Source organism: Malania oleifera, chromosome 10 (genome assembly GCF_029873635.1).
Source record: "Malania oleifera isolate guangnan ecotype guangnan chromosome 10, ASM2987363v1, whole genome shotgun sequence".
Lineage (NCBI taxonomy): Eukaryota > Viridiplantae > Streptophyta > Magnoliopsida > Santalales > Ximeniaceae > Malania > Malania oleifera.
The window spans coordinates 70,932,210-70,959,579 of NC_080426.1; the positions used below are offsets into that span (position 1 = coordinate 70,932,210).

Sequence of the window (27,370 nt, forward strand, 5' to 3'; positions counted from 1 at the left end):
TATAGAAGAGATTTACATAGTTGTTGCCTGATTTTCAGCACTTAAATGCTGTCAGATTTTCAGCATTATTTACAGCCTAATTGCCTGATTTTCAGCACTTAAATGCTTCCAGATTTTCAGCATTATTTACAACCTAATCATTATTATTTACAGCCTAATTGCCTGATTTTCAGCACTTAAATGCTTCCAGATTTTCAGCATTATTTACAGCCTAATCAGCATTATTTACAGCCTAATTGCCTGAATTATCTCTGTTAACAAAAGACATAACAAGTACTTTGTAGTGACAACATATAGAGTAAAGAAAGTCTTAGGAACAACTGAACAAGCATGCCATCAATTACATTAGGTCATCAAATGCAATCATATTCAACAAAAGGAGAAATGAGATCGGGTTGCACACTCAATAGTTAACTCAGCCCATGTATCCGGTTTATAAATAAATTCAATCCACCAGTTCGAACACTGTTTCAAACCATTCTCCGTGAAGGGTTTAGTTCGGTTGGGTTGGGTTGGATGGTTTTTTGGACAAACTTAGGTTAGTGGTTATTTATTCATAGTTATTTAGTATGTACAACTATGTGTGAGTGAACATAGGTTAGTAAGGGTATGATGGTCATTATGATCTGTATGACAAGTGCTTTTGAAATTATATGACAAAATAAACTTACAACAACATTTTATTAACCATTAATGTCTAAATTATCATTATTTGTATAATAAATAGTATTTAAATGATTTATGAATTTCATTTGTATAAACTGAATATGTTTAATTACATTATCTTACAAATATGTTTGATACACATATTATATTGCAAATTTTTCATCTTATACACACCATAAATGTATTTAACTTGTAATATATTAGTCCTAAAACTTACATTATTATGTCTTTTAATCATTTTTAAAGTTTCACAAAGAATTCCATGCTTTACTACTGATTTTCGTTATTTTTTCAAATTCGAAATTGAGATTCCTGTCGAAATTTCTGTACTTTTGGAGCTTCAAAATTTGAGTTGAAATCATAATTTAAGACCTTGCATGACACATTGTAAATAGAGACGGAGGCCTATTGTTGTATTAGGCTTTCCATTTTGCTAGACATTCTTAATAGAAGCCTTATGTTGAGGGGATTCAGTAGGATGAGCATCTGTATAGCTTTGTGGCTTGAAGATCCTTATAATGAGAATGAAATCCTGATATCCGTCACGCTTTAAAAGATTGAAGGGAGGCAAATCTTGGATTCTATCCTCATTGCTTCAAGAGTTGTGGTAGTCACTCCAAAGCCAAAAAAAGAGGAGTTGTTTGTAAACTTGATATGGAAAAAGGTTTCAACCATGTTTACTAAGACTTCCATTTTTACACCCTAAAAGATGGGCTTTGGAAACTTAATTAGGAAATTGTATTGGGCAGTGAGACTTACCATCTCCTTTGCTTTTCATCATTGTACTGGAGATGTTCTCCCCCTATAAGAATTTTAAGGGGGTTAACGGTGAAAAGAAATGGGGAAGAGCTGCAAGGTTCTCACCTCCTCTTTGTAGGTGATACTGCTATCTTTTATGAGGGGGAAGCTCATCAAATCCTTAACCTAAAGTGCATACTTCAATGCTTAGAAGCAATTTCTTGGTTGGAAGTTAATTTGGGGAATAGTGAGCTTATTCCTATTTGGGAGGTAAACTATGACATTTTCTTGTTTGGTATCATGGGTTGCTAGTTTGGACCTTTCCTTTGAACTTCCTTTGTCTGCTCCTTGGTGAGATTTGACACCAAGGGGAAGAGAGAGTTCAAGGACAAACGTTTTTGGGAACCTATTGTTGTGAGATTTGACAAGAATTTGGCTAGTTGGAAACAAAACTCTTTCTTAACATGGAATACTCGCTCTCATCGAAAGAACTCTCTTCCCCAGTGATTGCCTGTGGACAAAATATTTGAAGACATTCAAAAAAAGCTTTGGGAAATATGGGAAAAATTTCCAAATTTTGTTTGGCAACCAATTCAAATAATCTCCCATGTTGTCCAATAAGGCCCTTCTTGGTAAATGGATTTAGAGATTCATGGATAAGATATTTTTATGGAGAAAAATTATTGCTTTAAAGCGTAACCTTGATCACAATCAGTGGATATTTAAAGAGGCTAGGCAGTCCTATGGGTTAAGCATTTAGAAACTTTTGGACATATTTCTTCACTCATCTATTTCAATGCTGAAGTGCTGATGATATCTTCTTTTGACACAACTCCTGGTAGAACTCATCCCCACTTAGCCCCCAATTTCCTGCCATTTTCAACTTGGCCTACAAAACAGATGCTTTAGTGTGTAGGCTACCACTCTGATAATGGAACAACCTGGAGCATCCCCTTTTGTGAGGAATGCCCATGATTGGGTGCTTGTCTCTTTTGCTGATTTCTATGGCTTCTTATATAGAAATTTCCTAAATTGACTGATCCAAATGGGCCTGAATGGAAGGTTAGCAAAAGTGGCTACTTCACTGAGGCGAGGATTGACTTCCCCTAGGAAGCTATTTGGAAAACTCTACTGCTGACTAAAGTTGCTTTTCTTTTTTTGCTTGGGAGGCAATTTTTGGGAAGATTCTCACTATCAATAACCTCTGAAAAGGGCATAACCATGGCTAACATATGCTTTTTATGCAAATGCTGAATCTGTGGACTATATTTTGCTTCACTGCATCTGGACTTGGCAATTTCTGGAAGCTGGCTGCTGTTCTGGCCGGCCAGCACTGGGCTGTAGTTGCAACATTGGAAAAGGTGATCTGGGCCTCGAAAGTTTACGCCTATCAGTGAAAGGATAGAAGCCTTGTTCTGGATCCCAGTAGTTTGTTTTTGGGTTGTATACTAGATGGCTTCCAACACTCACTAGTTGGTTTAATGGACTGTATGGACTAGACACATGCACAATTTTTTTTTTTGTATGCATAGTCACAGTTGATTCAACACCACTTGTATCTTAGTTCTCATTTGTTGTAACTAAGTTCACCCCCTTGGTGCCTTTTTAATAAATTCATCAATGAAAAAATTAAAATTCTGCTTATTTATGAATTCTATTTATATTAATTACATATGTTTAATATGGCAATTGTATTACAGTTATTGCACCTTGTATGCAACATACAATGTATTTTATTTACAATATTTTGTTTCTAGATCTTCCATTATTATTTTTGTTAATTATTTTAGAAGCTTCATAAAAATATTCTATGCTTTACTTCTATGTCCATCAATTTTAAAAATCAAAATTGAAATTGACCGTGGCATTGGAATTTCCATACTTTTGAAGCCTTGAAATTCTAAATCTTCCATTATTGTTTTTGTTAATTATTTTAGAAGCTTCATAAAAATATTCCATGCTTTACTTCTATGTCCATCATTTTTAAAAATCAAAATTGAAATTGATTGTGACATTGGAATTTCCATACTTTTGAAGCCTTGAAATTTTAGTTGAAATTGAAATTTAAAACATTGTTGCTTTTGGAATCTTCAAAGTGGTGTGCATTTTGATCTTCAATGTGATTTAAGAGCTTTGTAGGTTTGAATTGTTTTTTCTTTTTCTATTTAATGAACTGTTTTGTGGATTTCTTATCCGCTGCTTTGTAATTCTTAACCAATTTTCTTCTTTAGAAAAAGATTCAATGGTTTAAGTATTGGAAGAAAAAAAAATGATTATGGAAGTTTAATATAATAAAATAAGTATTTGACTGGATGACTAAATCAATTTTTTTGGACTTGGTTAAGGTTTTGTGGGATGAGTATATAAGGATTCTAGAAGTTTAAAATAATAAAATAAGTATTTGATGACTCAACCAATTTTTTCGGACTTGGTTAAGGTTTTGTGGGATGAGTATATTGTAGAGCGGTAGGAGACGTTTCATTTAATGAAGAAGTTAACATATGCGAAGGAGAAGTTAAAAATGTGGAATGTTGAGGGGTTTGGTGATGTGTCGGTTGTAAAAGAGAGATTGTATAGGAAATGGATAAATTCGATAGGTTGGAAGGATAGGGTACTTTCTTATAGAACTTAGCAGTTGGAGGAGGATTTTTGTTAAGTGATTTGGAGGAGGTCCTTATGAGAGAGGAGACTAGTTGGAGGCACAGCTGCACAAGACTACGATGAAATGGGTTGAGGGGGATTGTCATAGTCCCGTAGGTGGCTAGTGGTATGATGTGGAAGAATTTTATTGACGAACTAGTGAATGATGTGGAAAAAGTGAAGTGATTAAGAACTCAAAATCAATAGCATGGAGATTACAAAATCTTTTTTGTAAATCTTTATTTGGAGGAGGATGAGGGTAGTGCAATGATCGAGAGGTTGAATGGGTGCAATCCTAGAGGATACAACTAGTATGCTGGAGAGGCTTTTTGAGGAGGAAGAAGTGAGAAGGGCTGATTTTAAGATGGGGAAGGATAAAGCCACTATGGTTTCATGATGGATTTTCATTATTTTTTTTCAAGGCAGCAGTGACGTTTTAAAATTTTATCTTCTAGAGATGTTTAATGAATTTTTGAAAATGGTATGATGTCCTAGTGGGTAAAAGTACTACTTCTACTAACTTTTTTTCCTAGGAGAATTTGCTAGTCTTTTGTTAGAGGAATCTTTGAGGATTCTTGATGCCCATGTTTGATTTATTCTAGGAATGGGAAATGGCGGGCAGTTGTGAATTCTCAAGAATCCATTAGGCCCACAAAATATTCTCATCTATTTTTTTGGTAATGGATTCCAATTGAAAGGCCATCCTACTCCCACACATAAGATTCCTAGGCATGTGATTCTCAAAATCAAATGACTAGTTAGGAATTTTTTGCCAATTAGTTTGGTAACTGATTTTCATAAAAGCTTGGCTAAAGTTCCCTTGGAAAGAAAGCAGTTTGGTTAAATTTTGAAAAGATAATAACATTATGTTCCCTTCAAAATCGGTTTGGTGATCTAAAGTAGCAAGGAGGATTTTTTGTTTTTTTTTTTCTAGTTGCACTGGAGGCATCCTTGGGGACTATTCTAATAGGTGACAACTAGAGGAAGAGCTGGGCTGTGCTACTTGACAGATGCTACCAATGCATAAAAGGTGGATAGAGCTCCAGCCACATACTGCTGTACTACAAATTTACAAGGAAGAGCTGGTGCTTCATTTGGCATTGGATTTGAGTTTCTTGGGTGATGTCATAGAACATTTTTTATTTTATTATCACATGAATGGTTAGAGATAATGATAAAAGTGGTTAGTATATCAACAAGTCTTGGGGTACCCCTGTGCGTCTTTTGGTGCATTTGGAGGTTGAGAAGTAGGAGGGCTTTTGTATGTAATGAAGGAAATGCATGAAGTATTAAAAATGAGATTATGAAAACAAAGTGATGTAGAATCACCAATGGAGAACTTTAGATGTTTATATTATATCTAGGTTTTTCTACTTTGTTTGCGAAAACCCTTGTTATTTAAGAAGTTTAGTTAATTTATGTTTATTTTGTATATTTAAATACTTTGGAGTTATTTTTTAATTTCTTGTTTTATTGAGGATTTTATGTAAATATGTGTTAGTAGTAATGGGTATGAATACTGGTCTGTAAGTTACTTGGACGGAAAATTTTTTGAATCTGATTGCAATTGCTCTCTCTCTCACTCTCTCTCAGGTTCCTTCTTCTTCTTCCCTTCTGTTCTGTTCTGTTCAGTATCTAATTCTTTTTGTCTATTTCCCCTGTCCTGTTTCTGAATTCTTTGTTCTGTGCTTGTCTATTCCCTCTCCTCTTCTTCCCTTTTCTTTCTACTCCCTCCCATTATTATCTCAATCTCTCTCTGATTTAGTATTCTGTTTCTGTTCTACAACAGACTGGTATCAGAGCTGACTGCGCCAAACCATACCATACCATAAGTAAACCACACACCTTGCAGCCGTAAAGCCAAAGTCCAGAGCACTGCTGCTGTCTTTGACCAGAAAAAATAACAGTTATTTTGATTCAATCTCCATAACTGTGAGTTATTGTTGGACAACTACGAGTCTTACAAATCACTCAAGGGGCAGGGACTGCAGGAAAAGCCTCAAACTTTTCATCTGCAACTCCACAGAAATTATAGTTGAGCCCCTGAAATTGAAACACCAATTTCCAGCAAAAATTTTACAACACCTTGACCATCAGAATCAGAACCCTCCGAGAACACCTCCCCTGCAATATCACATTCACTTGACAAGGGGTGTGGGCCCTTGCGCCACCTGATGTGCTCCAGCCGACCCACTTCTGTAATCTCAGATCTGCCAGTATTCTCTTGATACACCATCATCACCACTCAAACTCCCCAGTCCCTGATTTCCCACTGTCCAGAATTTCATCACTGGAGGAGCCTTTCCAGCAGCCTGTGCATAGGTGACTCATGTGAGGAAGTTGTTGAATCTCCTGTATTTTCAGACTTGCGAGATATTGCTTCCAGCTGTGATAATTGGGTTTTCTACTTGAAATTTTGAAACTGAACTGAGGAATTTCAAGCATTTGTGTATGGTACATTTTCTTGGAGGAAATTGTCAGAACCACACTGGATGCAGACTTTATTTGCTGAATTTTGTAGGCTTTTATTTTGTGGAGACTTGAGAAATTGGGTTGTGAGTGCAATTTCCAATGTTTTTGAGGGTGATTCAAGTCTTCCGGCACTCTATTAAGACTCAGATGTGATAACTAAAGAGATTCCCTACAGAAAATTACTTTTCCTTTGTGAGATTTTGATGTTGGTTTGAAGAAATCCATCTTCGATTGTTCAATACATATTTTTGGATGATATATTCAGTGTGCCAGCACCCTTTTCCTAGTTTACAAGTGGATTTTTCTTGGAGCATTTGTGAGAGATTGAAGTGAAATATTTGAAGAATCTCTCAAAAGCTACAAAGTCTGCGCGAGGACTTAGTGGTAATGTTGTATGAACTTGCACTACTTGTTGGAATTTGCATTGTTCCATATTTACTTTCCAATTAGAAAAAAGAAAAAAAATGATGAGTCAGTTCTATATATTTAGTTCCTGCATAGTTGGCAATTGTCAATCCAACTGTGTAATCTTAGGCAACTTGTTATAGTGTCACTGATTATTACCATAAATTTAGAGACGTCTTTCATTGGTGTGCTCTTAGTAAGGAACCTAGAATGGTAATTATGTTCAAGAAAATACCGGGGGACAGAATCAGAAGGCGTATGATTTGCAAATTCGAAAACGTCCCACTACTTTAGTTGAGACTCACCACATGGCTTTGGAAGCTGAAAAATTTATGCAGCTATCAATCCATAACACCACCTCCTATCTTTAAAGAATTTCATCAATTTAGATCAATTTCTCCATGGTCATGATGTACTCCTTGATCCTCCCAAGATATTCAAGAGAAAACTCAAATTGCTGAGGATAAACGATCAAATATCAGAAGTGCCCCTGCAAATTGTTGCGTAATTGAGTATCATGACTACATAAATATTTGCATCTTAGTACTGCACAATTTTTTGATTTTACTGTGTACATGAGTCATGAACATTCTCAAAATAAGGCCATAGACTTGTCTTTAGTGACCCTAATTATTTTTGGTGCCTCTAGGCCAGAGATGGACCTTGACTTGTCAACAACCTTTGTTGTAGAGACTTGCAATGAACTTCAAGATGAGTTGTCAACTACTAGGAAATATGTGCTTGTCAATGACTCTGCTCTTCAACCTTAATTTTCCATTTCTAACCCAAAGATTAAGGAAAAGTTGCTTGGTTTAGAGTTCGTTGAAAATTGTTTCATCATGGATCCTATCTTTGAAAGGATCATTTCTCCTTGATCCAATAAACTTGTGCCTCCATCTCTCGCATCTTGTCTCTCCACATTTTCCTTAACCAAATCTAGTAAAACATTGTCCATCATCCTAGAATGGACCAAATGCATATTTTCTTGGGCTGCCAATAGATTTGGATATTAAATTGTATTCTTGTTTGGAAGACTTGTTATTTTTTATCAAAGGGCATTGCAACCCTCTATGCTACTTACAGTTGAAGGATCTTCTAGATATTCTCCAAAAGTGATTGGCGTTGCAATGCAAATTGTGCTTCTTGATTTAATGTTCAACTTTGTTCCCACTCAAGGAGCTGCTACGCCATTTTAGAACTCAAGGTCTGGTTTTCTCTTACAAAGGGAGTTCGATGAAGAATCACCAATGGATAACTTTAGATGTTTATATTGTAGCTAGGTATTTTATTTTAGTTTGGGAAATCCCTATTTTTTTCTTTAGAAGTTTAATTAATTTAAGTTTATTTTGTGTATTTAAATATTTTGAAGTTATTTTGTAATTTTTTGTTTTATTGGGGTTTTTATGTAAATTTGTTAGTAGTGGTGGGTATAAATACTGGTTTGTAAGATTTTTGGATGGTTAATGTTTTGTCTCAGATTGCAATTGTAGTCCCGTGTCCCTTCCTCTCTCTCTCTCTCTCTCTCTCTCTGTTCTATTCTCTCTCTAATTCTCTTTTTGTCTCTTTCCCCTATTTTGTTTTTGAATTCTTTGTTCCATCCTTGTCTACTCTCTCTCCTGCTACCTCTCTCTTATCCTTCTCGTCTTCATCTTACTCCCTCACATTATTCCTTTAATTCCTCTCTGATTTCTGAATCTATTGCAGTTCTACATCACATTGTGGGAAAATCTTGGAATTTTTATCCAGATTACAGTGAGTGATTTGGTGTTTGTTTGTTTATGTCTTGTAAATTGATTCTCTCAGTACTTTGTGGATGATTTTTAAGGAATGCATATGTATTTACTTTAAAGAAGGGTGTTACAGGCTGAAGTCCTTTCTAACATACTAAATGATGTGTTATGGACACAGCTTCTCAAACTTTGAGTGCTTTATTGTTCGGATTTTAGATGTTGCATTGGTGGTTAATGAGGTAATGGAAGATACTAATAGAAAAGGGAGGGAGGGTATTGTCATTAAACAAGTTCGTTCGACCGGTGCACACTTGGGTTTGCCGAACTCCATAATTTGATCGACCGGGGTGATTTTGAGCTTAGAGTTCGGTTGGCCGAGGATGGTAAAAAATGTCATCTTTTATGTTCGGTCGACCGTGAACAGTACGTTCAATTTGGACCGGTCGCTGGAGCCAAGTCAACTCATTGACTCTTTACCTATTCGGTCGACTGAGGCGTTTTTAACGCGCTGAGTTCGGTCGGTCGAAGCCCTTTCAAACTTCCAGTTAAGTCCTATTTTTGCTTAAAATTTACTCTTATTTGCATAGATATGACTTGTGAGTTAAAGGAGATTTTCCAAATGATGTGTAAGGACCTAGGGTCGATCTAAGGTCATTGAGCTTATAGTCCTAACATGCATGCAATGCATTAATTATTACAAACCGATAATTATTACAGACCCAAAAAAATTAAAATATTAAATTCAAATAAAAACAATTTTGGTCTTCATTTCCCTTGTATCTCCATATGCCACCATATGATGTAAGAATGAACCTGCACACAAACTTAGGGAAAAGGTAAGATACCAAGATATTTGTCATTATCTAAACGGGATATGACCTATAAGGTCAACAGCGTGCACTACATGATAATGATACTTGGGATTTGGTACCGCTTCCTCCAATAAAAGTCTGTTGTTGGTTGTTGCTAGCCGTGCAATGTGAAAGTCAATCCTAATGGTTTTGTGGCTCGTTTGAAGGTCTGCCTTATTGCTAAGGGCTATACTCAGGTGTATAGTTTGGATTATTCTGACACGTTCTCTTCGGTCTGTAAACTTACCTCAGTACGGTTGGTCATTTCTTTAGCCACTACTTGTAATTGACCTCTACATTAGTTAGATGTGAAGAATACTTTCCTACATGGTGATCTTCATGAGGAGGTATATATGGAGCAACCACCTTGGTTTGTTGCTCAAGGGGAGTTAGGCTCAGTATGTTGACTTAAAAAATCATTACATGGATTAGAACAATCTCCAATGGCATGGTTTGGCTGTTTTATTGTCATACTCCATCTGACATGATTTTGCTTATTGTATATGTGGATAACATTTTGATCACTGGTGATGATGATCAAACTTGTTGATACACCCATGGATCCCAATAGTAAGTTAGTGCTAGATATGGGTGGTTAGGGTATAGGAGACTTATTGGAAAGTTCATTTATTTCACAGTCACCCGACCAGATATGTCTTTCGCAAGGAGTGTTGTGAATCAGTTTTTCGATTCCCCAAGAACAAGTCATTAGGATGTAGTAATTCGAATTTTGAGATATCTCACAGGTGCACTAGGGGGAGGTATTTTCTATCAGGATCGGGGTCACACTCATATTCAAGGATTATATAGATGCAGAATGGGCTGGGTCACCTTATGTCCAAGGATCTATAACTAGGCATTGTATCTTTGTCGGTGGTAATTTGGTGTCTTGGAAAAGTAAGAAACAAATTGTGGTGGCCAGGTCGAGTGTTGAGTCAGAATAAAGAGCTATGGTGCATGCTACATGTGAACGTTTTTGGCTGAAGAACATGTTGAAAGAACTAGGTTCTCCACTTTCTCAGCCTATGAAGTTGATGTGTGATAGTCTAGTTGCTATTCATAATGCCTCTAACCCTGTCTTCCTTGAGAAGACAAAGCACATTGAAGTTGATTGTCATTTTATTCAACCGAAACTTTTACAAAAGCTCATTACAACCATTCATGTGAAGTCCGAGTTTCAGCTTGCTGATTTGTTCATTAAAGCCTTGGGAGGTGTTCGTGTGAAATTCATTTGTAAAAAGCTAGGAGCATATGATATATATGCTCCAGCTTGAGAGGGAGTGTTAATGGTTATTTAATCATTTATAATTATTATTAATTGTTAGAGTTTGGTTTGTAGTAAGTGTAAGCTAGTGAGGGTATTATGGTCATTCCTATTGTACTTGACATATATTATAAATAAAGGGAGAGACCTATCATTGAGTTTTACGTCTTCCATTTTACCCAATTATTCAACATGTAATAGGTGTAGGTTAGTAAGGGTATTGTGGTCGTTCTGATTGTGCTTGACATATATTATAAATAGTGGGAGAGATCTACCATTGAGTTTTAGGTCTTCCATTTTACCCAATTATTTAACATGGTAAGGCTGCGTACTATAGACCCATTGTGGTTTGCTCCTTCCCTGGACCTGCAAATGCGGGAGTTTCGTGTATCGGGCTGCCTTTTTTTATTTTTTATTTTTTTTCTAATAACCAAGAGGTCCTAGGTTCTAGTCTTGTTGTGTGCGTTTACTATGTGATGTTTAAAAGAAATTATTGTGTTCCCTATCATGGGTGCTAAACAGTGTGTTTATCTCTCCACGTGCTGTCGGGCTGCATGTGCGGGGGAGTGTCCATAACCTAACAACTTAAGCTTTTAGGTAAAGTAGTAATCTAACAGTGTCAAGTCTGAATATTAATTATTCATGTTGAGTTGATTGGGTAAACAAAAAAAATAGCTTAGTCTAATTTCAATTACCAAATGATTTTATTACGATTCATTGAACTGTAAACATTGTTTAAAATAGAGAGTCTGCTATCAATTGTTAAAAGTGGTCTAGTCACATTTGCCTTTCTTGCATATTTATTTGGCCATCTGTGAAATATTAAATGGTTGGGGTTGGAGCATTTATTGGACAGATTGCAAATTCAAAGAAAAATTACAAATTGAAGTGTAAAAATGATTCAAAATTGAAATGTTAAAAGAATGAGTGAAGTAGTCAATTTGAAGACATAAAAAAGTCACATGCAAATGACATTTCAGTCAACTTAGTAATGATGCTATTAATAGAATGAAGTAATATTAACACAATATGACATGGATGGGTCAGAGTGTTACATTCTAAACTTGAGGAGGTAGCAGTGAACTTGAAGCAATGTTCATGGGTTCAATTTGCTTTTTTTTTTCCTCAAGAGGGGGGGGGGGGGGGGGGGGGGGGGGGGGGGGGGGGGGGGGGGGGGGGGGGGAGGATGAAGACCTTTGGTATTGGATCTCCAATTCATCCCTTCACTCCTCTTAGATCCTCATTCCCTTTCCTTAATCTCTAACCTATCCTTGAAACGCCTATCTTCTCTGATGCAAATAGAAAGTATTGTTTTGTGCACGTGTAGATAAGTATTACTATATTGGCTAAACACTTATTTTGGTATCCAGTGGGTATTTTGAGTTTAGAGTATTTTTTCCTTTTTGCTGTGGGTCGAGGCGAGTTCATTGGACTGCAGATTTTAAAATCTTTTAGTCCACAATCGATGCTCAAATTGGATTCAATTTATTGGGGGAATTCTATAATTTTTTGTACTTGTTGGGTATTTAGCTGAAAAGTTAGACTATTTGAATTAGTTTCCCCTACAAGCTACCTGCACCCTTGAAAGCACTAAAGTTAGTTGTTTCTGAGGCATTCCCCCCCCCCCCCCCCCCCTTTTTTGCTTTTCTAGAAAACTATTGAGATTTGTAGCTCAAACCATAAGATGACTGGTTTGAAGATGTTGGCGTGGGTATGGCAGCCAGAGCGCACCCATTGGGGAGGTGGAGGGTTGAATTGGATTTGTTTAGAGCCATATTGCAATACAAACTTTGACTATAAATTGCAAAAACTATCCCACAAATCAAATGAACAAAGCAATGGTAACAGTTGCACGCATGATTTATAGTGGTTCAATCTCTTGTGAGCTACATCCACTCACCGAAGACACTCACTCTAGAATTTCACTAATTTATCAACAACACATGTGCACTAGGGACACAAATCCCCAATCCTTACATAGCCTTTGGATACTTGATCCCAATACTCACATGAGAGCAACTCTCTCATACACCTAAACACATGCACTCAGTATGCAAATCTTCAATCCATTTCATGCAACATAAATTATCAATAAGCTATCATTGTGGAGTACTAAGATTCATAAGATGATACTGTTCATGAACAAATCTTGGGACTTAATCTTGGATGACTTACAAAGTGTCTGTATTCCAATCATGCCTAATAATGCTCTTCGTTAAGCTCAATTTCATGCACATCGTCCCATGAGCAAAAACTAGGCTTCATGAAATGACTTAGTTTGCTAATGAACAAAAAGTATGCTATCAGACAATGAGATGGTTGATTATCTACTTATAACCAATTGAAGCAACTAAAAAATGAGTTGATTCTTGTGAACTTATTTTTTGCAATATTGCTTGAACAGCAAGATGTATAGCAAAAACAAACTTCTTAAAGAGAACTTTTCTGAAAAATCACACTTGGATTTTGTAAACTTGTTTTTCAAATTTCATGCTACTCTCATTTTCATTTGCATTTTGCGTCTCATATGTTGTCTTCTCGTTTTTCTTCTCAATCTCTTGTATGTTGCATGAAGTGTGAGTGGAAGTAAACTATATTTTAATTGTTTGAGTACTTTGGTTAAGAATAAAATAAGTACCAGAGTGTTCTAGATTCTATTCTTCCATGAGTATGCAAAACAAAGATAAATCTCCTCAGCAATTCAAATATTTCTTGTGTATGCAAATTAGCTTCCATAAAAAGTGGGACAATGTTTCTTAAGCATTGGAAAGTTCATATAGCCTCACAAGAAAAGATGAAAATGTATCCTATCATTTGAAATTCAAAATTCAAAAGAATCCTTATCAATTCATGCCAAATTAATTGCTGCAAACACAAGAAAATAAGCACAAAAAATATTGTTGTCAGTTGTCAAATATTTTTTGAATGGCCAAATGAATTGGCCTTGAGTGCTCTATATTGTATGTAGACTTTGCAAGAATGCTATACATGGAAAGTAAATAAGGTCTAGCATGATTCTAGCCCTATACAAGTACACTATAATCTGTCAAGCCCTATACATGTAAACTAAATATATGCTAACTGTACAAAATAATGAATTGAAATATAAGGAAATAAATGTGGGCTAAAGTAAGGAAAAAAATATTTTGCTTTGCTGTTTGCTGTTCCGTTGACAGCCCGCCTCAAATTGATGCGGGTTGATCAACAAGCATCAATTTTTTACGTAGGAAGCAATGTTGCTGACGAGTGAGAGTTGTGGTGAAGATATCCACAATTCCTAATTCAGTGGAAATGTGTGGAAGAGTGATAACATGAGCTTCAAATGCTTCATAGATAGAGTTACAATTGACTTCAATATGCTTCGTGCGCTCATGATAGACATGATTGGCTGTGATCTGGATAGCACTTGTATTATCAGCATGTTGAGGTGTAGGATCGGTCTCAGAAAAATCTAGCTCAGCAAGCAAGCCTTGAAGCCATATAATTTTAGAACAAGTAAGAGACATCGCCCGGTATTTAGATTCCTTCGATGACTTCAAAACTCTGTCTTGCTTCTTACTCTTCCAAGAGATCAATGCATCACCTAAGAACACACACCAACCAGTGATGGAGCGACGTGTATCCGCACAACTAGCCCAATCAGCATCGCTCTAAGCAGCAAGGCGAGTAGAATTGCCTGTAGGGAAGAATAAACCACGGGCAGAAGTGCCTTGAACATAGAGTATGATCCGATGGACATCAGCCTAATGAAGATGACGAGGAGTCTGAAGAAACTGGCTGACTTGCTGTACACAAAAGAAATTTCTAGTCTAGTAATGGTGAGTCGGTATAAACTAGGATCAGCAAGTAAGTCACCTTCCTCTTTGCGAAGCTTGACATTTAATTCCATGGGAGTATCAACAAAAGTACCCTTCTGAAGGCTAGCTGTGGCCATCAAGTCACTAGCATAATTATGTTGATTGAGTGAAATACCTGAGGGACTACGGTTCACCTTAAGACCAAGAAAATATGTGAGAGACCCAAGATATTTCATATGAAAGGACTCTTAGAGATGAGTCTTGAGCTGAACAAGTAAAGCAGAATCGGAACCAGTGATCACAATATCATCAACATAAACCAAAAGAACAACAATACCCATGTCTCATTTCGGAAGAAACAATGAAGTGTCATACTTGCTTTGCTTGAATGAAAATTGTAATGAAGTGGGGCGGAATTTATCAAACCAGACCCTCAGAGCTTGTTTGAGACCATAAAGAGAATGACGAAGCTTACACACATGTGAAGTCGGAGAGGGAAACAAGCCCCAAGGTGGCTTCATATAAATTCACTCTTTAAGATCCCCGTGAAGAAAAGTATTCTTGAAATCCATCTGATGTAGTGGCCACTCACTGGAAGCAACAATAGCCAAAATCGTACGAATAGTAGTCATCTTAGCCACAGGAGCAAAGGTCTCTACATAATTGACACCATATTCCTGATTATTCCCTAGTGCAACAAGGCGAGCTTTGTAACGATCTAGACTTCCATCAGTTGGACCTTGACTGAGTAAACCCATTTGCAACCCAAAGGAACAAAGGTGGGAGGACAAGGCTCAATGTCCCAAGTGTGATTGGCCTCTAGAGCAGCAATTTCTTCCTGCATAGCTTGTCGCCAACAATCATGCTTAGCAGCGTGTGAGTAGGAAGTGGGAATATCTAAATTGGATAATGCAGCAGTAAGAGCTGAAACAGAGTTACCAGAACTTGAAGAGGGAAACCCATACCTGTTCTGCGGTACAGACACTCGAGAAGAGCGACGTACCACAGGCTCTAGAGGTGCTGTAACTGACTGAATATGGAGCGAGGTAGGATCAGATATCAGATGAGCTACCAGAAGAGTGTGGGCAGGGGCGCCGCGTATACACAATACCTTGTTTAAAATGAGAACTGACTGAATGAGGATCTGAGAACTTCTCCTCAAAGGAGGGGAGAATCACAGTAGGAGAGGAGGGTATAGAGGACATAGGAAAGAAATGTTGATTTTCAAAGAAAATAACACTCCTAGAAATGCAGGTACGATGTAATGTAGGATCATAGCAAACAAGTCCCTTTTGACACACATTGTATCCCAAGAATGCACATCAAACAGATTGAGCAGATAATTTATGTCGCTCATGAGGAGGTAAATGAACAAAACATACACAACCAAAGGTACGGAGGTTATCGTAACTAGGTTACTTAGCAAATAAACGGAAATAGGGAGACTCCATGAGTAGGACTTGAGAAGGTTTACAATTAATCAAGTAGCAGTTTTCAGAGCCTCAACCCAGAACAAGGATGGAATAGAGGATTCTAGCAAGAAAGTATGGACCACATCTAGGAGATAACGATTTTTCCGTTCGGCTACTCCATTCTGTTGGGGAGTAGCAGGACATGAACGTTGATGAATAATGCCTTTAGAAGCCAAAAATACCTGAAACTCAATAGACACATATTCACCACCATAATCTATGCGTAATGTCTTAATAGAAGCAGAAAATTGATTGTCAACATATGCTAAAAACTCTGTGAAAGTCCGAAAAACCTCATATTTAGAGCGAAATAAATCTACTATGATCATCAATGAAAGTCATATAGTATTTAAAATTTTCATGTGAACTAACTGGGGAAGGTCCCCAAACATCACTATGGATAAGATCAAAACACTGAGAAGCTCTACTAGCTTGCAAAGGGAAGGGAAGGGAAGAGTTTTGCTTTTACCAAGTTTGCAAGAGGCACCCTCAAGAGATAAAGAAGAACATTCTTTATTACTAAGTAAACCAGAGTTCAATACATGAGATAAGATCAGAGTATTGGGATAGCCTAAACGACGATGCCACACCATACTAAGATCTGAAACATTATTTCAAGCAAAAGACTTAATAGAAGAAACTGGAGAACGTGCTGGAACAGGCAATTGTTGCCTGTAAACTTGGCACACACAGGTGCGGACTCCATGCTAAATGTGGAGAAAATTGAGAAGCCCAAGAAAAAAAAACAGACTGTGCCGAAAGAAACAGACCACCAGAAAATCTAGAAGCCCAAAATAAACGACGCACGTACAAAGAAAAACCAAGAACAACCTCCCTGCACTAAAAATTAAATCTTGAACTAAAAAACTGCACTAAAAATTAAATCTTGAACCAAAAACCTGCTGTGCCGAGAAGATAAGTGCCAGAAACAGCATCAGAAAGCTGTTGTCTGCTTGCCGAGAGTCACAAACAGAAACAAAAACTGGAGAAATAAGTGGCAAACCAGAAACCTTCTGTGCCTGCTTGCCGAAAGTCACAAGCCTGCTTGCCAAGAGTCACAAACAGCAACAAAAACTGGAGAAATAAGTGGCAAACCAGAAAGCTTCCCGAAAGTCACATACAGAAACAGAAAACTGTTGCCTGCTTGCCGAAAATCACAAGGACATAAACTGGACGAATAAATGGCAACCAAGAAACCTGCTGCGCTGACAGCCACGCAGCCACAGAAGTACCAAAAGAACAGAGAAAAATTCCAGAAGAGAAAACAAAACCACAGCAGCCACGAAACCGAGAAGACAAAAAATCGAAGGAAAAAAAATAAAAAACCTAGCAGTCGGCTGGCTCTGATACCATGTCAAATATTTTGTGAATGGCCGAATGAATTGGCCTTGAGTGCTGTATATTATATATAGAGTTTACAAGAATGCTATACATGCAAAGTGAATAAGGTCTAGCATGATTCTTGCCCTATACAAGTAAACTATAATCTGTCAAGCCCTATACATGTAAGCTAAATATATGCTAACTGTACAAAATAATGAATTGAGATATAAGGAAATAAATGTGGGCTGAAGTAAGGAAAGAAATCTTTTGCTTTGCTGTTTGCTGTTCCGTTGACATCAGTTACCCTTGTTCAAATGAGTCAAAGATATATTCAAACAATTTAAAATCAAGGGAATTAATTTAGAAATTATTTAATATTCATTGTTTCAAATTTCATTGAAGATTTAGTTGAAATAAAGTTCAATTGTGCTAGAGAAAAAAATACTCTCTCCAAATAGTAACAAGAAGTCTCCTGCTCTGCATGAGATTGTCTTATGCTTTGCTCTGCTGGTGCTATACAACCAGAATGGGACATCTTATTTTTCTGTTTGTCAAACAACAATAATTTAGGTCAAAAAAGTAAATTCAACACACAAGCACAGCCATAAGTGCATAAGTTTTGCTATCATCAAAATATGTCAAAAGAAGACTTGGCAGATTTGGTTGAGGAGTCACCTTGCGTCAACTTCCAGAATCCAATCTCTCTCACTGCATTTTCTTGCAAGATCTCAGCAGTAGGCCACTAATTGTTTTCTGGACAGAGCTGGGAGGAACAAGATCTTGGTGTTTTTTACTTTGGTTTTACCCAGAAAATTTGCATTACTGATCCTCTGTTTTACTTTTAATTACTGCAATGGGAAAATGTGGAGTGTATTACTGCCTGAAGTATTTCCAGCTTGAATTATCTAGATCTACTTGTATTTTTCTAGGTTTGGATTTCATCCAAGTGGTAATAAGGTAGATTCTTTCCTTGGGCTTGATTTAGCGGTTTCTTGTTTTTGTTGTTATGACATAACTACAAGAGTTGATCCTGGCAGGTTGAAAGAAGATCTTATTATGCTAGTATTGAGTATGGATGTCTTTGAAGAGACCATTCAAGGGCTTCAACGGCAGATTCTCAGATTACACAGTTGATGTCTGGTTACAATGCTGTAGATATTGATGTAGATGTTGATCTGGGTGAGGAAAGAAGAGGATGTGTTCCCCGAGAAAGTGAACAGCCTGCTGACAACATTTATGAGGAATTGAGGAGTGCAAGACATGCAGAATCAAGGCCATGTAGTTGAATTCTAATTTGATGGTGAATCGGAGCCAGATGAGTTGTTGGACTTGTTAGACAACATAGATAATTATTTTCATTTGAAAGAGCTGAATAAAGAGAGAAGGAAGATTTCTATTGCAAAAATGCATAGGACAGGTTTGGACTGTTGACGAACTATAAAAAAGATGGGAAGAGAAAAAAGAGGTGAGAAAAATCACACTTGGTGGCAGATGAAAGAGAAGCTGAAGTCACAATTCCTGCCCCAGGGGCTTAAGACTGTGAGCAACCTCTTTACCAAAAGGCTCAAAATTTAAGACAGCCATAAAAATGTGGAGTATTATAAAATGGTTTAGTTGTCTAACTCTTCGTAGAGGTGTTCCTGAGGCTGAAAAACTGAGAGATAGTAAATATGTTATTTGGTTCAGGCTGCTGAATCGAGACCAAATTAGCCACCACAGTCCAAATAAGGTGAAGGATGCTTATCAACATGCTCTGAAAGTTGAGGTTCAACTGAATTGTAACACATGGATGAACTAGAACAACACTGAAGAAGCATTACCCTGCCTAGTAAGCATTGAATCACAAAAAAGGAACATTGCACAGAGTTCAGGCGTTCTGCAAATAGTCAAACCCAGCTTATAACAAGTTGAAGAGCAAGCTAACTTGGCAGATGAGGTGGTTGAGGATGGTGTCTTGACAATGATGGCAGTTTATTGCTGAAAATGTTGCCTCTGTTGGTTTAGAGGTAGCAAGCTTGCAAGAAAATATTCTTAATGAGGTACTAGTTATCCAGCATTAAATAATTGCTTCATAAACACCATTGTATGAGGATTGGCTATGAAAGAATATCTTTATAACTCAAGTGTACAGTTGATGGGGAATTGTGTAGCTTGATCATTGGGATCATTATGGTGAAAGCATTATTGCTAAAGAGATGGTGGATAACCTAAAGATTAAAATAGTGAAGCATCCACAACCTTCATTTTCTAGCGCAACAAAGAGTGCAAGGTTGTTTCTTCTAAGTGCTTTTGGTAGTTTCTCCGTTGATAAAACTTATCAGGAGTCAGTGTGGTGCAATGTTGTGCCAGTGGATGCTTGTCACATCCATTTGGGCTTCCTGTAGTCGAAAATCATTCAATGGATACTTGCAAATTCAAGCTGAAAATGGTAGGAAATCCCTCCCATCTAACATGGTATCAGAACCAGGTTACTGAAAGGTCCTGAATTTTAGTCTTATTTCCCGTTTTTATTGCGTGGTGGTTTAGAAATTATTTTATTCCCTGTCATGGCTGTTATTAATCAGCTATTTATCTCTCTCCGCATGCTGTCGGACTGCATGTATGAGGGAGTGCTAAAGCTTGATATTCATTGTTGGCCCACAACCTAACAGCTTAAGTTTTAGGTAAGGTGGTAAGCTAACAATTACTATCATGGTGATACAGCTCTCTGAAAATAGAACAATAGAACTTCATTTACCAAGAAGAAAAACAGAAACAGAGAGGGTTGAAGATATTTTCCAGTTAAGAACTTGAGATTGAACCTGCTACTAATTTTCAGTTGAATGGAAGGGCTGATTACTTACGACAATAGCTGGCTAAGTGAAGAGTTTATGAAGGTAAATGAGTTTTTTTATGTGCATTTTAGGCAAGTGAGGATGCGCAACCAGTCCATATCTTTTTATTTTAGTATTTAGTGTTTTACAATATGGGCTAAACACTTATTTGTATCTCGCAGTTAGCATTGTCTGGATGTTTCAGACATTTTCCTGTAGGCAGGCAGGTCTGCTGCAAATTTCGATATTATTGAGTTATTATTGTTCTTTTATTGGAGTCAGTTTTTTGGTTGCATTCTATAATTAATTGTAGTTGTGTATTTGGGGGAAAAGTTTGACAGTTTGATTAGCTGTGTATTTGGGGAAAAGTTTGATTTTTTGGTTAACTTCTCCAGGAAGCTACCTGCCTTTTGTAAAAGCAGTGGAGCTGGATGTTTTGGGGGATTTTTTTCATAATTTTCTAGAAAAATCTTGAGAGTTAGGGAGTTATAGCTCTAACCTTAGATGAGGAGTTTGAAGATTTGGGAGATTGTGTTGAGGAGTCACCATGGGGTCTTTGTGTCTCTTTTGCTATGATGTCATGCAAAGGTCAGCAGAATGCCTGTTTGTTTTCTGGACAGAGCTGACAAGAATGAGATCTCAGATATTGCTTTGGTTTTCCTAAGAAATTTTTTTGTTACTGATCTTGTATTTTGCTTCTAGATACTGCACCGTGAAAATGTGAGCTGTTTTGCTCTCTAAAGTAAAGTTCTTTGTTAGCCTTCCATTCAAGAAAAACGAGGATATCAACCCTACGAAGGTAAGCCACAAGGGAATGAATCCAGAGCACTGCCTATTGGCCCAGAAGGGACTAGCCAACTGCAAGATGAAGGGCTAATTGAGCCCACTAAGTCACAATGGGCTTGTGAGATTTCAGCTTGCATTATTTACATCCACTTGTATTTGGCTGCTTTGGGTTGCATCACTTTATTCCTCTCTATCTTCTTTTTTCCCTGATAAACAAAGAATTATCTTAAAGAAAGAAGGTGCTAATTAACATGCTCTTATAATTATTTTTTTTTCTAGTTTTTATAATCCTGGTACAGGTTACATCAAAAGACGATATCCAGCTAATGATTTTCTCCATGTTGTGTTTCTTGCATCTCTTGCCGACTCAAAGACTTGAGCATTAAACCATATTTGGAATGTGTTTTAGTTGCAGCACCTTGCACTCATTTTGCCATCTTTACGAAGAGGTATCCCTGAACATTGATTCTAGATTCTATTTTGGACATGGTAGTAGAGTTCTTGGCATCCCTCTTCTCATTGGAAGAATCAGTAAGTTCAGGTTTTTCCATTTCTATTCTTGTAACTCTTTTTCCTAATAAATGCACATTTTCTTCTTTGGAAGAAAACCCGCAATCCAACTCCACTAACGCAGCCTGTAATTACTGCATTTTAACTTAGTACAGTTGATATGACTAATCAATGAATAATAAAATAAGTAAAAAGAAAAACAAACTAGAAACATACCAACGCGAACCATGAGAAAATGTGACTTCTTGCTTGTGTTGATGTGTGCATATGCATGCTGTGAATCTGTTTGTGAACTCAATCAACCTATACTAAAAAGTCCATGGTACTGCATTTAAATATCTACATTTTGGATGGATTTATGGGATTTAATGAATGACTTGCTAAGAAACATTCTCTTGGTTGGTCCTGGAAAGAATTATACAGGTAAACATTCCCCCAATGAATCACTCTGGCATTCAACGGAGATTTCTGAATTATTTAGGGGAATGTGTTAGCATTTATACTTGCAAGGCAATAGCACAGAGTAGCTGGATTAGCTACTGTCCCAGAAACTCATGCCAAGATGCCAGTACATACCTCATTTATCAACGCATATTATTACTGAGGGATGTCAAAGCCAGCTCCCCAAGTCTTTATATGTGCTTCAATAATGTCCTTAATGCATGAGTTCATCTATTGGAATGCTTATAAATCTTCTTAAGAAGTCTTCCAGGCTTCATTCATGTATGCTTTTTGTGAACAAAATATGGACTTGGTATTTGCGTTACAATATTGATCTGTGATCCATTCTTCATTTTAACTCTGCAATCTGCCAAAGATAGGGGTAAAAAACTTATGTTTCTTTTTGTTAAAGCTTGATATACATTGTTGGCCCACAACTTGATAACTAAATCTTTTAGGTAAAGTGGTATTTTAACATGGTATAAAAACTGGTTACCAGGAGGTGTTGGGTTCTGGTCTCATTGCCTGCATTTATTATGCTTTGTTTAAAAAACTATTGTCTTCCCAACAAATTGTAATGGGTGTTATCCATCGGGTATTTATCTCTGTTGTCAGGCTGCACATGTTGGGGAGTGTTGAAGCTTGATATGCATTTTGGCCCATAACCTAATAGCTTAAACTTTTAGTTAAAGTGGAATTCTAACACTTTTAATTCCACCTTTACTACTAAAAATTGCCTAGTAGGTTCTGATACCTGCTACCCTCATCATTGCGACCCCATCCTCAGTTCCGGAAAAGGAAAAAAGAAAATCAAAATTAGTGAGGGTGGGGGGTGGCATAGAAGTGCATGAGGTAATCTTTTTTCTCAATTCTCGCTTTCACTGCTAAAAGTCACTAAGTTGGTATAAAAAAACTGATGCCTGGGGAACTCTGTATAGAACTAGCATAGGCTGTACTGCATGAGGGTACTTTCACTTTCCAAAAATAATATAAAAGAAAATCAACCTTTTCCTGCTGTTATTGTGACTGATTTTTCTTTTCTTTTCTTTCTTTTAAAAAGACGGCATTGCTACCCGTTCATGTGTAAATAATATGCTTTATTGTTATTTTCCATAGTGCTTGAGATAGTTGAGTAAATTTTTGTTGATGTTCAACTACTACTTCTGCTGCCTATAGAGGTTTTTAATATGATTTTTTTTTTTTGTTCTATAACCGCATTCATACTTTCAGTTAGAGAAGGAAGCTCTGGTTAAAGGAATTCCTGTTGGACAAGCTCTCAACATAGACATTCCTCCTCCACGCCCCAAAAGGAAGCCGAGCAATCCTTATCCTCGGAAGACAGGTGCAGGTGATCCTACTTCGCAAGTGGGAGTAAAGGATGGAAAACTGATTATGTCAATTTCTTCTACACAGCCTGCTAAGCAAATACTGGACTTGGAGAAAGAGCCACTTCTGGAGGCATGTCCCTTTGTGTTTCCGTCTACATCCAAACTTTGTTTCTTGTTTCTTTTTCATGTAATTTTTTTTTCTACTTGTCTTGCCATTTTTTTTTAATTTTATCAGAAACCTGGTGGTGATGGAAAGTCGGCAAATGCAAAAAAAAATCTGGATGATGAAAGTTGCTCAGAAGTCTTTACGTTTTTTCAAGAAGCTCCTACGTCTATGTGTTCTGTGAACAAGAACTCCATATCAACACCAGTGGCACTCAGAAACTCTTGCATTTTTAGGGAGTTTGTGCCTTCGGTGAAAGAAGTCATCAACCAGGATAAAAATAATGAATCTTTTGCCAATGCTGAGACCAAAGAAAATCAGCAGCATAAATGTGATGCCAAACAGGCTATTCAGGAAAATGGCACGAGCATATCCTCAGACTTGGAGATATCTCACACTTCACCCAAGAAAATGGTTTCTAATGAGAAAACAAGGAAACTAAGTGAGCATGAAAATTTTGGTCCATGGCCAGCAAATGACGTGCAAGCAGCGCATAACTACCCAAGGCATGTTCCTGTGCATGTTCTAGATGCAAGCCTGGGAATGTGTAGTCAAACTCCTGCCCTAAATTCGTTATACCGAGAATCCATGGTTCATCAAATGGGAGGAGTTCATGGACAAACTAACGTGTTCACTAATCCAGCTGCATCTGCAACTACTGAAAATCAAGATGACACCTCAAGATCATCCATTCATCCATCCGTTCCCACTTTCCCTTCTCCCTTCAACCCTGTCCATTACAATCAAGATGACTACCGATCATATCTCCACATCTCCTCTGCCTTTTCAAGTCTTATTTTATCTAGTCTGCTACAAAACCCTGCAGCCCACGCTGCAGCAAGCTTTGCAGCTTCATTTTGGCCCTGCACAAATGTGGAAGCTTCCGAAAATTCTCCTGCAGGCACAATTGGAGGTTTTCCACCAAGGCAAATTACCTCTGCTCCAAGTATGGCAGCAATTGCTGCTGCTACTGTAGCAGCTGCAACTGCATGGTGGGCAGCCCATGGACTGCTCCCCTTTTGCACTCCTCTCCTCACTGGCTATTCATGTACTCCTGCATCCACCACTGTAGCCCCATCAAGAGATGCTGGTCAAGCATCAGCAGCCAACAAGGAAAGGAAGGAGAATGCTTCTGAAAATCCCCCATCGCAAGATCAGCAATTGGATCCTGAAGACTCTGAAGCTTTGCAAGCACATAATTCTGCTTCCAAGGCACCAACTTCATCATCATCAGACTCTGAGGAGAGTGGACTTGCAAAGGTAAATACTGGGTTAACAGCTCCTGATCATGAGAAGATGGCTGCAGTAGTAACTGAGGTCCATGATTCAAACAAGGCAAAGAGTAGAAAACAGGTGGACCGATCTTCGTGTGGTTCAAACACACCTTCTAGCAGTGAAGTAGAAACAGATGTATTAGAGAAACATGAGAATGACAATGATGAGTTAAAGGAACCTGATGCAAATCATCCCGCTACTGAATCTAGCAATCGCCGCACTAGAAGTGCCAGCAACATTAATGATTCTTGGAAGGAGGTCTCTGAAGAGGTATGGTAAAATATAATCCTATGAATTGATCTCTGAAAAAAATCTTCATGCATGCATTTCTGTTCTTCTAAAGTCACATCATCTTTCAGGGGAGGATAGCTTTTCAAGCACTGTTTTCTAGAGAAGTGTTGCCACAGAGCTTTTCACCTCCGCATGATCTGAAGAATAAGGAGCATCACAAAAATAATATTGAATGGGTTAAGCAGAGCATGGATGAGAAAGACAATGATGCATCACGTTTAGACCTCAACAGCAAGACTTGTGGAACTTGTTCCTGTCATCGGGAAGTTGAGAAAAATGTATTGGTGACGGGCAATGACAACGGGGAAGAGGGACTACTTTCAATGGGGCTTGGACAGGGAAAGCTCAAGGCTCGTCGAACAGGTTTTAAACCTTACAAAAGATGTTCAGTTGAAGCAAAGGAGTGCAGGGTGGCAAATGCCAATGGAAGTGAAGAAAATTGTGCTAAGAGGATACGCTTGGAAGGGGATGCCTCAACTTGATATTTAATATTCCATGCAATTGTATACAAAGGAAATCTTTGTAGTTGCATGTGATTCTATTTTTTTCCCCGTTCCAACTCTTAAATTTTTAAGTCCTGACGCTCCTGAAACTTCCCATCTATGTGTTTGTGTACCATATTTCTACATTAGCTTTTTAATTTTTAATTTTTTATTTTACTTCAGACCACGCAAATGCATTTGAGACTACTTGAAAAGACTTGGATGGAGGATAATAGAAAGAAAATTAACTAGCCTTCATCCGGCCTCTTTACCAGAAAGTCGAATTTCTTTAAATTAAGGTATCACGCATTATTACATTGAGCTTTTTGGATTAAAGGAGTTCTCCCTTCCATGCAGCTCTAGCGCAGAAGGGGGTTGGAACTCCTAGCGTCCTTGGAAGACAGTCGTCCCTGCTGTCTGATGTAGAGTTATGGGCGTTTGTTAAAAATCTGTAACCTGTTGAACAAACGGGATGTTCTTTGTTGCATGATTTGAAAGGGCACTAGCTCATGTAATGAGGGCCTTGTGCATAAAAATGTTTTGGCAGCATTGGAAGGCCTCATATTATGAACTGTGAGAGTTCTACTTGTTGAGGATAAAGTTGAGGTCTATAATTATTGACGTTGTCAGATGATGGGCAACGCCGGACAAGTTGGGGTGCATTTAATTAATTCAACTTTTGATATTATACTTCAATGGTCCGGGCTTATTTTGTTTGTGATCTCTTCCTTCATTAAGGTTCTTCACGAGCATATTATCCATGTATTACTTAAGTATTATTGTTTCTTCTGTTCGAAGATATAGTCTCGTATAAAAAATGGGTCTCACATTTTAAAGCCCAAATGACATAATGCAGCAGGAAAAGTTTCCCTTTCTGTCATAAAGAATATTTTCTTCTTATCTTCTAGGTTTACAAGGATTTTGTTTTTTTAAACTAGAGATTGCATCCATAATGCTCAATCATTTATGAGTAGAGGTAGCATCTACCAGCTTATCAATTGTTAAAAGTGGAAAACAACCCCCTATGCAAGTTTTGTTAAGGTCTATGAAATCATGCATGCTCGTTAGTTTTTTTGACCTTTTTAACTAAGACATCACTAGGGAGCCGCTCCAGGTAGCTTATCTCTTTGTGAAGCTACTTTCAGGAGCTATGACTTCTTCGATAAGCTAGTTGTGCTCAAGAGTGAATGTTTGCTTTTTCTATTTAATCAACCTCACTATAGGTCCATATTCTATTAATGTGTGGCGATGCTAGATTTGATTATGCTAATATTGAGGTGAAGTTGTTTGCATTGTTGAATTGAAAATCCATCATTCTTTTTCAATAGTGGATCTAGACAACCTCAGTGGGGCTTGATTCCTCGATTCCAACCATTCCAAAGTTCTTTCATCAAAATTTTCCTCTCTTTAGATTTGTTAGGGCTTGAATAATCATGCAAAGCAAAGGGAAATGTAAATGGCATGCAAATGGAAGAGAAAATGTGTAATGCTCAAGGTACCACAAATTAACTTGTATGATCACTAAGATGACTTAAAGTGATTAGAAAAATGCCACCTTAAAATAAAATAGGCGAGATCCAAATGTTTTGTCCTTGGTTCTCCATCTGCAAGGTTTTTAACACACATAAAAAGATGATAAAATATTGTCATGCAAATTTTGGATTTGAGCATTTTTTGGATTTTTTTAAAATGATAAAATGCCTATAAATATGTATTGGGTTTTCTACACCATTAATAACACTACTAAAAAGCCACAATAATAATAATAACAATGATAGTGATAATAACGATATTAATCATGCATATTTACCCATATGTATATGTATGGACACACTCGCTCACACACAGGCATGCACTCATAACCATCATGTATAGATCAATGCACACACATCGATATTTGTCCATGCATGCCAACACTAAAAT

General features: G+C 37.4%; 1 protein-coding gene across 4 annotated transcripts in view; it reads left to right on the plus strand.

Annotated features, from left to right (window-relative positions):
* Positions 1-25,725, plus strand: part of LOC131165748 (protein LATE ELONGATED HYPOCOTYL-like) — a 51,134-nt gene extending 25,409 nt beyond the window's left edge. For all 4 annotated transcript variants that reach the window (XM_058123775.1, XM_058123774.1, XM_058123776.1 and 1 more), the window contains 3 exons: positions 23,139-23,366; positions 23,472-24,944; positions 25,034-25,725. In XM_058123775.1, the coding sequence (XP_057979758.1) occupies positions 23,139-23,366; positions 23,472-24,944; positions 25,034-25,447 (2,115 nt within the window). In that variant the 3' untranslated portion in view covers positions 25,448-25,725. The remainder of the gene's footprint in view (positions 1-23,138; positions 23,367-23,471; positions 24,945-25,033) is intronic.
* Positions 25,726-27,370: the final 1,645 nt, after the last annotated feature.